This window comes from Budorcas taxicolor, chromosome 1 (assembly GCF_023091745.1).
Source record: "Budorcas taxicolor isolate Tak-1 chromosome 1, Takin1.1, whole genome shotgun sequence".
NCBI classification, from domain to species: Eukaryota; Metazoa; Chordata; class Mammalia; order Artiodactyla; family Bovidae; genus Budorcas; species Budorcas taxicolor.
This window is the reverse complement of record NC_068910.1, coordinates 159,421,008-159,436,630: the sequence shown is the minus strand read 5'-3', so window position 1 is coordinate 159,436,630 and position 15,623 is coordinate 159,421,008. Positions and strand designations below refer to the sequence as shown.

The 15,623-nt window shown below is 44.0% G+C and overlaps 1 protein-coding gene across 1 annotated transcript in view; it reads left to right on the top strand.

The window, feature by feature from the left end:
• Positions 1-15,623, top strand: part of FNDC3B (fibronectin type III domain containing 3B) — a 354,012-nt gene that overhangs the window by 275,026 nt on the left and 63,363 nt on the right. The window contains exons 11-12 of the mRNA XM_052638946.1: positions 1,662-1,715; positions 15,475-15,599. Of these exons, the coding sequence (XP_052494906.1) occupies positions 1,662-1,715; positions 15,475-15,599 (179 nt within the window). The remainder of the gene's footprint in view (positions 1-1,661; positions 1,716-15,474; positions 15,600-15,623) is intronic.

Sequence of the window (15,623 nt, the reverse complement as noted above, 5' to 3'; positions counted from 1 at the left end):
AGTTCTGGATTCAGTTCAGTTTTCATGTCCTTAGGACAGGTTTGCTGTTCTCCAGGGACTCCAGCTGGGGGCTTCAGCTGGGGGTGCAAGGACAGGTGGACTGTGCTGTGGCTGCCCACCTGTCCTTGAAGCCACCAGGACACTGAGAGAGCTCGGGGTCCTCTAATGTCACTTTGTTAGCACCAGGACATAGGGCTGCACAAATACTGAGTCTGTGTCCCCACCCTCAAGGAATCGGAGACTCAGTGGTGAGGCAGAGCATATGAGCATCATACATGTAGAATATATGAGCATCCTAAATGTAGTCCTTACCTGAGAAATGTGTTCTCAGCTAAAGCTTTGATTTTGTACATTATTTTCACTTTAGATACATCCCTATGTTTTCTCCCAAATTGAGCCCACAAAAACCTGAAATTACAGTTTAGTAGAATATACAACACTCACTTGTAATTGGAGTGAGTGAGTGGGAGTAAAAAATTTGGAACTCCCAGATTTTAGGACTCAGAAGAAAGAAGGAAAAGAAGGAAGGAGAGGCGAGGGATAAGAGTTTGTTAATTAACTCATATTTACTGAGCCCTTGATGTTTTATTATTAAAAACAATGAAGCAATAGCTATTGTGTTTTGGGCGCTTCCTGTATAAGACCAGGACAGTTTAGTAAGGGATTTACATATATTCTCCCAATCCCTCAAAACACCCATGCCTTCTTGGAAAAAGAAACTAAGCGCTGATACTGAGCAACTTATGTTAGGCCACCTGTGACAGACAGCCACGGTGGGCTTCCTTGTGGTTCTGGTGACTCGGCTGCCTTTTGCTGGGGGCAGCTCACCATGGTCTGTAGAGCCCTGGCTCTTGTCCTGGGAAATCCAGGTGCGGGTGTATCTGTGCTTGGAGACGTGGTCTTACTAGTGCTGTGAGGGACCCCACTGTAGCCCACCTGCAGGCAGGTCTGACCTTACAAAGCTGTCTTTTCTCCAGAGTCTTTCACTCCTCTTCCCATTGTCCAAAGCCTGTTTTCTCAGTGAGGGAGATCTCAGTATTGTGCTTTTAGGATGAAAGCAAATGATGAAACTTCTTTTGGCTAATGTGCTAAAGGCTAATTGCCCCTAGTAATCTCTCCAGGAGATCCCAGGTTTTCTCATTGTTTTAAAAAAATGGCCAATCTTAATGCCACAGAAGGCTTTCTAATCTTATCCTCTTTAAAACAAACAAAAACTGTATGGGGAAAGTTACAAAAATATAGACTCTGAACTCTTAAACACAGGTGGGTCAGCTTTACCCTATCAGACTCCCACGTGTCGTGTCTGTTTCTCTGCATTTTTCTCCCTGTACCCTTGAACTTTTAAGGTCCTCTTAAAAGTTTTATCCACAAAGGAACTAGGGTACCGAGTGGGTGTAAAGATAGGGGTGGTGGGCAAGGCAGGCTTGGCTATTTGTGGGGTATCATTTATCAATAGTGAGGGCTCTCCTTACTGGTTGACTTGGGTTAAAATTGGTTTGTGGAATTGTTTGACCAAGGAAATGGAGGCGATAGAGAGGGTTGTTGCCCTGTGGGGAGAGCCTAGGACTAGCACAGACAGTGGATTTGAACCAAGGTGGAGAGCTCAGAACTTTGTCTGTGAACAGTTTTCTCTAATCTCTTTTTTTTTCTTTTTTTTTTAGGCACCAATTGACAATGGTTCAAAAATCACCAACTACCTTTTAGAGTGGGATGAGGTAATCATATTTTCATGTTCATCCATCTAAAACACCTTTCAAAAATGAAACTGCTGAACAAATGCCATTTTATTCTTTTTTGAAGATATGCTAAACACATGGAAAAAATAATGTAAGTAGAGAAAAATTTAAACCAATAGTTATTGACTGTGGAAAATGAAAATGGACTGAAATATAGTGAATTGTGCATTAAAATATATTCACTTGGTCTATTTGCAAGAAATGCCACAGAAAGAAAAGACAGGGTCTAACTGCTCTGAAGGCCTTACTATCTGGCCAGATATGAATGAGTATTTTAAGGGCTTCTCTGATAGCTCAGGTGGTAAAGAATCTACCTGTAATGCAGGAGACCCCAGTTCGATTCCTGGGTCAGGAAGATCTGCTGGAGAAACGATAGGCTACCCAAGTGGCTTTCCTTGTGGCTCAGCTGGTAAAGAATCCACCTGCAATGCGGGAGACCTGGATTCAATCCCTGGGTTGGGAAGATCCGCTGGAGAAGGGAAAGGTTACCCACTCCAGTATTCTGGCCTGGAGAATTCCATGGGGTCGCAAAGAGGCGGACATGACTGAGCAACTTTCACTTCACTTTAATGAGTATTTGGAACTGACTTCTTGGTTTTCTTGACTGCCCAGGGCCAGCCTGAATCAATGGTTTCCATCAAGTAGACCACACTGTGGCCTGAGAAGCCTAGTTTGTGTCTTTGCTTTCAGTGCTGTGTGCTAACTCTGCCCTGTGGAATACTGTCTGGGAGTGGGGCGTGGAGGGTGGGCTGCACTGGAGGTCTCACTTACCCAGGTGCATTTACCCTAGCAGCTAGACCATCCTAGAACAGTGCCACCTTGGGTGTCTGTCTCACCAAAGACCTTGTATGGTATCCATGGTGAAGTCTTCTTACAGTCAAGGCCACTCTCTGCTGAATAGTGACCCAGTGCTTTTCTGGCCTCACTCACACTACACAGACTCTCAGGCTGGAAACACTGGATGCAGAAATCTTCTCTTTCTAAAAACCAACAATGCTATTCCTTTAAATCTTAATTCTGTTCATTCATTTACCCATGTTTTTTTCTCTTTCTGTGGTAGAGCAAATGGACTAAGGATTTGAAATACAGGAAATGTGGGATTTGGGGTGCCATCCAAGTTAACTAGTCTTTGTGACTTAAATTTAAAGGCACTGAAAAATTCAGCACACAAGCTTAGGCAAAACGTCAACTTGTCTAGAGTAGAAAAAATAACCCAATGTTAAATGAAAACGGGTGAAATTCTCATGATGAAATCTTGATGTGGAGAGGGGGGCTCTGTATCACTTTTTGCAGAAGCATATTTTCCCATCTGGGTTGCGTCTGAACAGCTAGAGTTCCAAGTTACCAAAGACAATGATCTATTGTTTCTAGGATCCTTGTGAATGGCTCCTATGTACAGATTGGTGAGATCTCAGGCTTAACTGGTATATTTTACAGATTAGATGGATTTCGTTTTAAGGTGGCTTGATTGGAAGGTGAAACCATCCCCTATGGCCCTGGTGGTTGAGGTTTTACATGGAGATAGAGGTTCGGGACAGAGGAGTTTTTTTTTCCCCCTCACATTCCTTCTCAGAGCACAGCACTGCATGTGTGTGTTGGGGGAGGGTGGGGGGTGGAGTGTGCCTGTGTTTTTCCTCTTCTCTGCCTTGGACTATGGCTTCATAAGTTAAGTAAGGTCAGAGGAGTTGAGTGCTTGAATGGGAAACCTCCAAGGAAAACTCAGGTGCTACAGGAAGTGGTAATGGTGACTCAGTGGTTGGCCATCTTCCCTTCGAATTTGAATTGAAAATGTCCTGGCGCGATTCTGGGTGGAACATACTACAGCCTCAGATGAAATGGAGAAGCTCTGTCTAATGACCATTTATAATCAATAGGACCCACTCTTAACTAGTGACTACAAAGTGTGAAGTTGTTTATTTGGGGCCTTCTCCCACCTTTTCCCTCCTTGCTCGCCTTCTATCCTATACTCACTTCCCTCCTAGTTCTTTCCCTTTCCTCTTTATATACCCTCCCACCTTTGAATTTCTACCAGTGTCAGCTCTGATGAGCTTTCCTGGAGATTTCAGGCTAATTGACTATAGGTCATCCCAGGAATCCTTTTATGACCTGTGGCTTAATAATTCCTCAAGGAAGAAAATCAAATGTGTACACACAGCACACCATCTCACCTACAGGAAGTGTGAGTGCACAAGGCTCTGACTCTCCCTCTGGAAGCTTCTGCTGGTGGTTTCTGAGCCAAGTGCAACTGCTACCAGGTCTCCTTCCAGACCGCAGCAGTTGGGGCTGGGGGGATACATGGGGGTAGGAGAACAGAGCAGCCTTAGGCTGGAGTCACTCCCCCCACACCCAGCCCTCTCCAGAGCCAGAGTTCGCCTCTTCCAGCCACACACCCCTGGCCTCTCTGGCACCCAGGGGGCTGTAGAAACAAGCTTAACGGGCAGGAAGGAGGTAGGGTGTGCAGAGGAGCAGATCCCCACCTGAGGGCAAGCAGGTGTCCTTCAGTCTCGAAGAAACTTGTGTTCAGGAGTCACACCTGCCACTTTCCTGCTGGAGCACCTGGTCTGAAAATCCCAGCTTGGGTGAGGTGACCTCATCCATATACATGCCACCATGGATGTCTGGGTGTCCCCATATTTTTATCATATCAGCACTGGCTAAAGTTCCCAGAATACTTTATTCTTTGCCTCAATTTTTAATCACCATTCCAGTAAAATAATCAGTGTAAAATTATGAAGGTGTTAGCAAACTAAGAGCACAGGGCTTCAAGTACTGCTGCCAGGCTCTAGAAAAAGACCTTCATGAATGAAAGAGCGGTAGTGGAGAGGCCACTGGGGGCCACCCCTGGGAATGCTGTGCTGAGCTGACCTTGGGGAAAGCCACCTCAGTCAATAGCTAGCCGCCTGCTGGTCTCTGAAGACAGGTGTGACCCTAATTGGGGAACAGAAAACAGAACCATGAAACACGGGGTGGGGGGGTGAGGTTGGGGGGTGGGGCCTGACGTGTCCTCTCTCCTAAATTCATTGTCAGTAATGTCACAGCACTGCTCAAAGAATTCGCCTGGACGTTCCTCACTGATGGTTCTACAAGAGGGTGTTGCGTGCCTACTTTCTCCATTAATAATTGTGCCTGGACACTCTCTTAAATGTTCCATCAAAGCAGGAAGTAACTGTAACTATGAGATAGTAATAAGCAGCTGAAAATGGAACACATAGGTGTCACTGGCTTTTCAGTCATAGCCATTGGTTTCAATTTTCCCCTGAAATAGATCAGTTTTCATAACTTGGAAAGGTGTAGCCTTTCTTGGCCACGTTCCCCTTGTTGGAATGACTCAGTTGAGCTGTACTGTGAGTTCTGCTCTTAGATGTTGTTTTAACTTCTGCTTTACAGAAATGCTAACTGTTGCTATTAGCAGCTAGTTCCTCAGTGCACACGCAGGTCTCCTAAGATCTCGTGTGTACGTGGCGTGGATTTGTGTTGATGTGTGCAGTGGTGTGCTGTTCACCCAAGGAGAACTGGATTGTTTCTGCTTTGTCTAAAGCTAGTCAAACAAGTAATTTAACCCCCCAGGTCTCAGCTTCTCCATTTGAAAACGTGTCTGTCATCTCACAAGTAGGTTAAGATTGAATGAGATAACTTGGGCAATGACAGATTCTGTGTAATGATTATTTCATGTCACCTAAGCACGTTAACGTTCAGATCTGGGATAGGAAAAGTCAACAATTATAGAAGGATTGTGTGAAAGAAATACGACATTTTTCTGTCAGAAATTTATACAGGAGCCCTGAGGTTAATGGCTCTGGTTTGAACTAAACAAAAACGGATGTCAATGCTATATATAGATGTTAATTTGCCATTAGCTTTGCTTCCAGACATGACATGTTGGGAATATTCGAGAGAACCAGAAAAATAGCTTTGTGGGAATGTGACTAGTGGAGTTCTCAAGAATCTCTCCCTCCCATGTGACTCAGCTCACCCGAACAGGAATGTCGCATCTGGGTTTCCCGGTGACTAATGAGTGAACACAGCTGTCAAACAGTAGACCACAAATGAAATAAATACTGCAGAAATCAAGGGATACTTTGAAATCAAACAGAAAAGGCCAGCAGCAGGTACAGCTCAGAAACTCCTGGGGACCCACAAAGTAGCCAGGCTGGGCTCAGCAGCCCCATTGCAGAAACCCAGAGCAGGCCATGGGCCCCAGCCATGCATCCTATCATTTAGGGACTGAGCTGGCCTCATAAGGAGGTGCTTGGTTTCTGATTTATTAATCAGATTCCTATTTAACTTGTTGTTGTTCAGTTGCTAAGTCATGTCCGACTCTTTGTGATCCCATGAACTGCAGCACTCCAAGCTTTGCTGTCCTTCACTATCTCCTGGAGTGTGCTCAAACTCGTGTCCTTTGAGTTGGTGATGCCATCCAGTTATCTCATCTTCTGTCACCCACTTCTCCTTCCCTCAATCTTTCCCAGCATCAGGGTCTTTTCCAATGAGTTGGTTCTTCACATCAGGTGGCCAAAGTATTGGAGCTTCAGCTTCAGTCATCAGCCCTTCCAGTGAATATTCAGGGTTGACTTCTTTTGGATTGAATGGTTTGATCTCCTTGCTGTCCAAGGGACTCTGAAGAGTCTTCTGCAACACCACAGTTCAAAAGCATCAATTCTTAGGCACCTGTTTAACTTAGGTGTTAATATTAGTAGTCTTTCAAAAAGCTTCTTGCCGTAAGTGAATTTGCACATGGTGTTTCTGGTTGACAATAGCCTTTCCAGGAGGAACCCTAGCATTGACAAGCACAGTGACTTACAGAAAGGATGAAGAGAGCCTTGCTGCGAGTGCCACTGTCTTTGGGAGCCCTGCTGCCCACGGCCGCATAGCCTGCATCACCGATGCCTGGCCGAAAATCAGAGGAGGGTGCCACTCGCCCAGGCCCATGAGCTCTTCTGCTCATTCTTGAGAGTGAGAATGAGTAAGTCCTTTATCGTTTGTCCATCAGAAAGCATCTTTTACATTAGAGCCAGATTAGTGAGCTGGCAGAGAGACAGTGCTTTGCCACGTCACAAGTCTTCACTGCCACATCCAAGGGTAGTTTCTGAGAGCCAGGGGAATAGCTTCCTCCACGCAGCTTCTATGGAAGGAAACAAGGGGCAAGGAAGGATTTAGTAACTCGAAGAGGTCCATAGGTATCAAAGGCAGAGCTGAGTTAAAAGGAGCTCTCTCATTCCCTCAGATGTCTGTACACCAGAAGCAGATTCTCCATGCTTTTTACCAGCTGTCGCATGTGTAAAGGAGGGAGTTACGTGTTAGGGCAGCAGACTCGGGAGAACTTCCAGCTGAGGCTGTATCATCTGTGTCCTCAGCGCCTAAGTCATCAACTCGTATGTTTTGTTTGTTAGTTTCCAGCTACAGGATGGCCACCTGGGCCTTGGTTAGGCGGTAAGCTGAAGCCAGCCATCCCTAGGTTCATCCCTTGTATAGGAAGCCTATTCTAAAATCACCCACTTGCTTCTCCTTTCCTTTCTCTTTGGGACAGTCTCAACACATTGATCTTATCAGAGCGCTCGCCATCTGGCGGACCTCCACGTTTGGAGGGATATGCAGGAACATCGGGGCTTCTTGGTGGTTCAGACGGTAAAGCGTCTGCCTGCAATGCGGGAGACCCGGGTTCGATTCCTGGGTCGGGAAGGTCCCCTGGAGAAGGAAATGGCAACCCACTCCAGCACTCTTGCCTGGAAAATCCCATGGACGGAGGAGCCTGACAGGCTACAGTCCGTGGGATGGCAAAGAGTCGGACACGACTGAGCGACTTCACTTTCACAGGAACATTGCATTTATTGGTTTTGAACCAGAGGATCATCCTTGGCTGTTTTAGGAAGCCAAGACCCTCCCACTAATATAAAAAACTAGTGTGCCTGGGAATAAAATGCCTGCAGTATTCGTTTGGTATCATGCAGCCACAAACTCCCCCCTTTTCTTACCTTTGAAAATTTCCTCTGTGGCAGAGTGGTCAGTGAAGTGAAAGAGGCATCACTGAGGGGAGAGTGAGGTTTGGCATAAAGAACTTTGGAATCCACCTACCTCCCTGTTCTGAACCCCTTCTTATATATGGTTATGCTAAACACTTACGAGCTTTGATTTCTCAAGCCAACATTTATCTTTGATGTTGCCTAGGGTCCGCCAGCACTGGAACAACTTCTAAATATAGATGTACTAGCAGACTAAATCTTTGAGCCTGGCAGTAGTTCAGTTGGCCAGTGCAGCCTTATTTTTTATTTGATTTATCATTGATGTTTCTGACAGATTGAACTATGCTGTTACAGAGAGTACCCAGCCCAGAATCACTCAGCCTATGTCTGGATCCAGCAGGCATGGGCCATGAGCACATGGCATCTAACAACCAAATGCATGTTACCTGTAAGAGAAGGAGGTTAAGAGATCAAGAAAACATCAGGAAGAGTACAAGTCACATTCAGGTTGCTGGTTCACCATGGATTCTAGCACACTTGTTGGCCATTCTCATATTCTTGTGCCAGGAAGAGGAACAGGAAGGATCATTTCCAGCCTATTAATTTGAAGGCAATTGAAAATGTCAGCGAAGTTTATCCTTTTTTTTTTTTTTTTTTTTACTTGGAGGATAATTGCTTTACAGTGATGTTGTGTTGATTTCTTCCATACAACAGCATGAATCAGCTATAAGTGTACATATTCCTGAACCTGCCTCCCACCCCATCTCCCATCCCACTCCTCTAGTCATCACAGAGCACCAGGCTCCCCGCTAGCTAGCTGTGTTACACATGGTAATATATATATGTCAATACTTTAGTACCAGTGTTAGAAACACCAGCTTCCAAGATTGTTAGTACACTCCAGGGGAACTGGAAACGTTAGCCAGAGCAACCACATTCCCCATGGTCTACAGAACCACTCCTGGCAGGAGAATATTATGGCTTGAAATAGTTGGAGTATATGTTAAGTTGTATGAGTAGAATTGGCTATGGCTGTGTTAAGTTCCTTAGCAGGGAACCCATTTTAAGGATTCCTCTTCCCAAGTACCAAGAGCTGCTTTATAAAGATACTAAGTTAATAAAGAAGGGAAACAGATTTGGAAAAGGTACTTTTATCTGTTTTCAGTTACATAGTTTTTACAAATTAACACCTAAACTTAGACAGATTTTACCAATTAGTTGTATATTATAAATCAAATACTTTTTATATACTTAGATACCACTTTTCGGATAGGCAGACAAATCTGAATTGATTTCTTCACTGGAGCTTTTTTCCATTATGTGTTGTAAACGGATATCAAACAGGTAGAGATGTGATTGCGTGTGGATGTCCTTTGATAGATTATTTACTTTTCTCACTCTTGAGGCTTTAGGCTATGCCATACCTAAACTGTGTCCCAAAGACTTTTGCATATCTGTATTTAAATGTAAAAATATTCCCCAGGGTTTTCTTTAACTCTGGAGATAGCATTATTAAAAATTTTAATTCTCTAAAATGTTACTCTAAGATGAAGTGACTGCATTGCCATTGATTAACAATTTTGGGTAATCTTTATTATCTAGGAATCTTGTTACATTTTTTAGGTTCTACAGAAACAATGTTAAAAATCTATTCAAAGAAGCCTTACTTTGTTGGATGGCTTTGAGGGCCCTTTATGCAGACATATGTTGAACATGGACTGTATACAAGCACACTCGCTTCTGCTCCCTTACTTCCTGGCTATTTATATTTATAGTGCAGGAGGAATTTATAAGTTTATAGAAAACTTCATATTATAAACATATATGGACATCAAAATAGATAAGTGTAATATTGCATAACAAATTACCTCAAAACTCAGTGTGTTAAACCAGTCACTTTTCTCTTCTCATGGATTCAGGGTTGGGAATTTGGACAAGGCACTGGAGAATTAGTTCGTCTGCATTCCAGTTTCTGGAGCTTCAGCTGGGGAGGGCTTGTTGGCTGGGGTTGGAACCTTCTGGCGGGATCCTCATTCACAAGTCTGGTGGTCACTGCTGGCTTAGGTGGGGCTTTGTCTCAGGCTCTCTCACAGCACAGCAGCTTCAGGGGAGTCAGCACTGCAAAAGTGAATGTTCTGGTAAAAAGACAGAAACTTCATCACCTTTTTAGGCCTCTCCTTGGTAGTCACAACAGCTTCATTTCCATTCCATCTGTCATGACAAGAGAGTCACAAGCCCACCCACGTCCAAGAGAAAGGGCCATAGGCTTTGCTCCTCTCTGATGGGAGTCAGGAATGTTTGGACATGTTTAGAATCATCACCACATGACGTAGGTTCTCCTGACTCTGCTAATTGATTGATCTTTTCCCCTTTATCTTTGTGTAGCACATACAGTGTTTTAGGTGTGTGTTCAGTCGCTTCAGTCCTGTCCGACGCTTTGCAAACCCGTGGACTGTAGCCTGCCAGGCTCCTCTGTCCATGGGGATTCTCTAGGCAAGATACTGGAGTGGGTTGCCATGCCCTTCTCCAGGGAATCTTCCAGAACCAGGGATCAAATCCATGTCTCTTGCATTGCAGGTAGGTTCTTTACTGCTGAGCTGCCAGGGAAGCCGGTGTTTTAGGTACTATGCCCTAAAAGGGTGTGGACTTAGAAAGGACAGCGTAACTCTTTTCCTGCCTCTGCTCTCCTCTGAGTGTTCTGGGAAGAGAAGAAGGCAGACAGATGTGCCCCAGAAATGCAGCAATGGGATGAGACTCAGACCCCTGGCCCGACGAGGCGTGACTCAGTGGTGCACAAAGCCGGCTTTTCTCACTAAACACATGGGAGGGGTCAATGCCTGCTCCCTTAGTGAGGAGGAGAGGGAACCTATGAGGAAAACCGCATTCCTGCCTATTAGTGTCTCTGCCTTACTGTCGCACTTCATGAGTCGGCCTCCTTTGGATGACTCACAGGAGATCAGCAAAGTGTTCCCTCCCCCCTCCTTTTTTGAGGGAGTTTATAAACATAGAAACTAATATGTTTATCATCTTATTTAACAGCTAATTTTAAATTGTTAACTCAATTAAAAATAAAAATACTTAGGTAGATAGTAAAAGGGCAGAAGATAAAGTGAGAAAATAGAGAATATATTACTTAAAACATTTTAAATCTTTTATTTATAATTTACCTGCAGATTTCATCTTAAAGAGTGAAATAATATTTCAAGATATCTTTGTCCCTGAAGTTTATATTAACTCATCTTGAAAACTGCTTCCAAGGGTGACTCACTGTTTGCTGTGGAGCCACAGGAGTTACATCTCACACGCCCCCACACTGCCTTCCCTCACCCCTGCTGGTCTGAGATTGGGTCCTTTCACAGTCTGGCAGAAAGCTGGCACTCTTCAGAATGTACCGGGAACTTTGTAGGACCTAAAAGAACATCTGGGCTCTGATTTTTATTAGGACTTGTAACCAAATGTGTGACCCTTCTACCAAGGGAGTGAAAATGAGGATGGAGTGGGACAGACATGGGCAGAGTGGAGCTTTCTGAGTGTGAGATGGCTGGGACCTGCCCTCCAAGATAATCCGCACCCCACCCCCTGCCGCCCCGTACTGTGTGAATCGAGAACTGAGAAGAGCCCCTTGTTTACCAAGTATCAGATCAATGAGATGTCTAGACTAGGTCCGGTGAACTCTGGTAAACAGTTCAGTGGCATCAGGGACCAGGCCTCCTGGAGGGAGGGTTTGTGATGCCTCACTCCCCATCAAAGTGAGCACCTTGAAGTCTATTCACACACAGTTGGTTTGTACTCCAAAATTTCTTCACGTTCTAGTAAAGATTAACCTTGTCCTTGAGTGAACTTCAGTGTGCATGTAGGAAAAAGCATTTGGGCATGCCCAGGATTATGAAATGGAAACAGGTCAGGGAACCCTGAAAATCTGTTCTTTTTGGCTTGTGGACACTGGCAGTAGGGAGCTAGTCCAGAACACGCTGGGGCTTCATGTCCAATGAGGTCAGTAGTGTGGTGGCTACATCTGTGCCAGAACGATCGCATTTCCAGCCTCCAGGGTGGATTTCAGCTTCCTGTCACCTCTGCTCTCATTGGGTGAAGTTTTCTTTCCTTCCTGGGAGAAGAGGCACTCCAGTGCTTGTCTCAAAGAGATTCTGATCCTGATTGGTCCCGTGATGCACATCCGTGATCTCCCAACATGCAGAATCAGGGCACTCCTGGCCATCCATGTCTCAGCTTTTCCCTCGTAGAGCAGCCAGCTCCTTGGCCTATTGAGCTGCTCTCTGGGTGACACCCCGCACGTGGCCTAGCAGCAGTAGCTGAGCAAGGCAACGCCTCAGCCACGGGTGTCTCTGCTGCCTATGTTTGACCAGATTATTGAAGACAGCAGGCCTGCAGTGTGGAGAGATTGTCCATTTCCATTGGGACCATGTTTTTGTAGGAAAGTTTGCATGAAGCTAAATTTAACTTATTAAAATATAAGTTGTTCTTTCCAGCTGTAGCTGTTATGTCTCAGTAATCCTGTGTGCTTTAAATTAGATTTTACTAAAAGAGGGAACATGATATAGATTATAATATCAATCATTTGGAGCCATGCTACCTATCAAATATGGAAGTTGTAATTTACTGTTTGTAAAACTTCACTAACCACAGTGGCTTGGACATATTTAATTCCTGATAAACAATTGCATTATCACTTCTGTCCATTTCTCTGAGTCTTTTAACCTTCTAAACATTATATGCTGCTGCTGCTAAGTTGCTTCAGTTGTGTTCGACTCTGTGCGACCCCGTAGACGGCAGCCCATCAGGCTCCCCTGTCCCTGGGATTCTCCAGGCAAAAACACTGGAGTGGGTTGCTGTTTCCTTCTCCAGTGCATGAAAATGAAAAGTGAAAGTGAAGTCGCTCAATCATGTCCGACTCTTCGTGACCCCACGGACTGCAGCCTGCCAGGCTCCTCCGCCCATGAGATTTTCCAGGCAAGAGTACTGGAGTGGGTTGCCATTGCCTTCCCCAAACATTATATATATATATATATATATTTTTTTTTTTTTTTAACCCTATCCATTTCTGTTAACAGGAAGACTAGATAATATTTAATTTATAAATGCTGTTTGCAACCTGGAGTCACGCTTGGTTTACAGACAGATTCTTTACATAGCCTGTACCTTTGACTGTGTGCTTATTCTGATGCCTAAGCCTAAAGCCGTCAGAGAACCTGGCAGGTCTTCCATGGAAGACTAGGGTGACTCAGGAGCCATCCCACGGGAGCCCGCAGTGTTCTTCATCTTCGCTGGCCCACCTCTTAACAGTAGATTACCTTTGCACTGCAGACACTCTTGTGAATATTAATTTTCTTTCTTCCCAGGTATCCTATTTTTTATTAAACTCCTTGTCATACATATTTTATTTTATTCAAGAACTTCTCTTGTTTGAAATATTTTAACCTACTTTCTCTCCTCCTTTTTTTTTTGTTTTCTTTTGTTTTATTTTATATTCGGTAACTTCCAAAAATTCACCAGTAAGCTTTACTTTTTTAACTCTGTGAAACATTTGTACTCTCACCTCTTCATATTCTACAAGTACTGTTTCTAAAACTTGATTCTAAAGTTCCACCAACTCTGGGTCATTCTCTGTGTTCTTGAGGTTCATGCACATGGTAGGATATCGGGAAAGGTATAAAATTTGGCATGATTTACCTAAACAAGCTGGAGTTTATCTAGTAATTGTTCTTGATACTGAAGTAGAATTTTTTTTTTTTTTTTAATGTTGGCAATGTAGGAAAACCTCCTAAAGGTCACAGAATGGCTCTCTCTCTCAGTTCTTCAGTGAGCCCCAGTGCTCTGGCCCTTTAAAATAAAAGTCTAGTTCCCATCATTGATGCCTCCCCACGCTTTTTTTCTCATTTAAACCACAGGCTGGTTTCCACCATATTAAAGCAAATCAACCTAGTAAGGAACAGACTGACTTTTATTTACTGGCTGTAGTTCTAAGCACCAGAAATGGGAAAAGGAGACCAAACAAAGAATAGGAAAAACGAGGCATTGAAGGGGAGCCAACCTGGGGTTTGGAAGGCTTCCGTGGCGGCAGGATGTGCCTTTCTTGCACTGTTTACTCTGAGCTCAGAAATAGAGGAGGAAAGAAGGTGGATCACGCTACTGCCTGAAATGGATACAGAACATACCAGGGCGTGCAGCGCACAGAGTGTAATCAGACACTGGATGTAATTATGCAAATGTATGCATAAATGGCTTTCCTTTGAATAAATTGTCTGCAGCAACCTTAATGCTCAAGGTTAAAGTAAGCATAAGGGCATGATTTGCCAGCCACAGAGTGACTTTGCCTAAGTTGCAGCTGAAAAACATATGCTTTCCTGCCCCCTTCATCCCTTCAACCCCACCCCTACCATTTTTCATCATTGTACCTGACTGCATGTTGAACCCTTGATAACATGAACTTTGGCTCTTTAAGACTGTTAGGGCTTCTACTCTTTTCCTTGGAAAGGGTACCACCTGGCTTGGGAGGGAAGATTGGGAAAAGTTTGAGGATGACTGTGATATGGTGATTTTTAATCTGTTCAGCCTGGTGATACTTCAAGCTAGTTGTGTGCTCATTTTGAATTAAACGTCACCTGGAATTTTTTTTTTTTTTTTAAGTAGTAAGCATTTGGAGGCCTATTTAAAGGAAGGAAATGCCTACATTTTCTTAGGAGTAAAATGTGCTTTCTTTGTTTTTATATAATAGAGAGCTTCAAACATATTCCTGAAAGTCCTGGGCTTGGCTGTCTGATTAAAATGCTGAGATTCATCCAGCATTAGCATGTGATTTTCTTTTGCATGAACATAGATAAACTACTGTGAATTATGGGTATGAAATATTCTAGAAAACTGCTGATATGGGTATTCTGTGCCTCTGATCATGGCACAGAGTAGTTTTGTGTTTTGTTTTTTTTTCTTCTTAGATCTATTAAGAGAACCCACTGGAGTGTTTTCTTTTTACTTTATGGACTTTGAAGCATTATATAAGGCTAGGAATGTATTAAAAATGTGTTTCCAGCCTCATAGAACACTTAAGAATGGCTGTAATATACATAGATGAATTGAACTGATGTTCCAAGTCCTTGTCAGACATTCAGCTCAACTACTAGCCTTGATAGAACTCCCAGATTGTCCAAAGCACTGCTTTGAAACCAGATGTGGACAAGATTTAGTCAAAGACATGTGCCCAGCGTTTAGGGATGAGCATATAAGCAGCTCACCAGCCGGAGTATACAGGGGTGGGCTTGGGAGCTGCCACAAAGCAGGAGAAGAGAGAGAATACCAGGGTGGTGGTGGTCGGGGGAGGAACATTTGTGACCTGCAGGGCTGCATAGATCAGTCCTTGAGTGCTGGGCCATCTGGGAAAGACTGTACAGTTCCCAAGCTAGCGATCCTGTGAGGCCGCAGACTCACTCTAATGGGCCAGATTGGGCTATTTGACCAAGTGAGGAAGATCTGAGAAACTGTGATCCTTAACTTTGAGCATTGCCCTGTGCCTGAAAAGGGCCTTCTCTATTTTGTTGACCAAAGTCCTCTTTTGAAATACCACAAGTATGGTATACCACCTGTCTCAGTAACAGCATTAGCTGTAGTGCCTTTGTGTTAAGGATGGCATTTCATTGTAGAGTGCTTTCCTTCTCTTGGTTTTGTTCATCCAAGCTAGAAAATTAAGCAGTTATTCAAAATGCTCCTTCATTGTCTTTTTTTTTTTTTTTTTAACTTTATGTACATTGTTTCTTGTTTTCTTTTAGGGGAAAAGAAACAGTGGTTTCAGACAGTGCTTCTTTGGGAGCCAGAAGCATTGCAAGTTGACAAAGCTGTGTCCAGCCATGGGGTACACGTTCCGGCTGGCTGCTCGGAATGACATTGGCACCAGGTATGGCGTTTCCTAGTCCTTGTG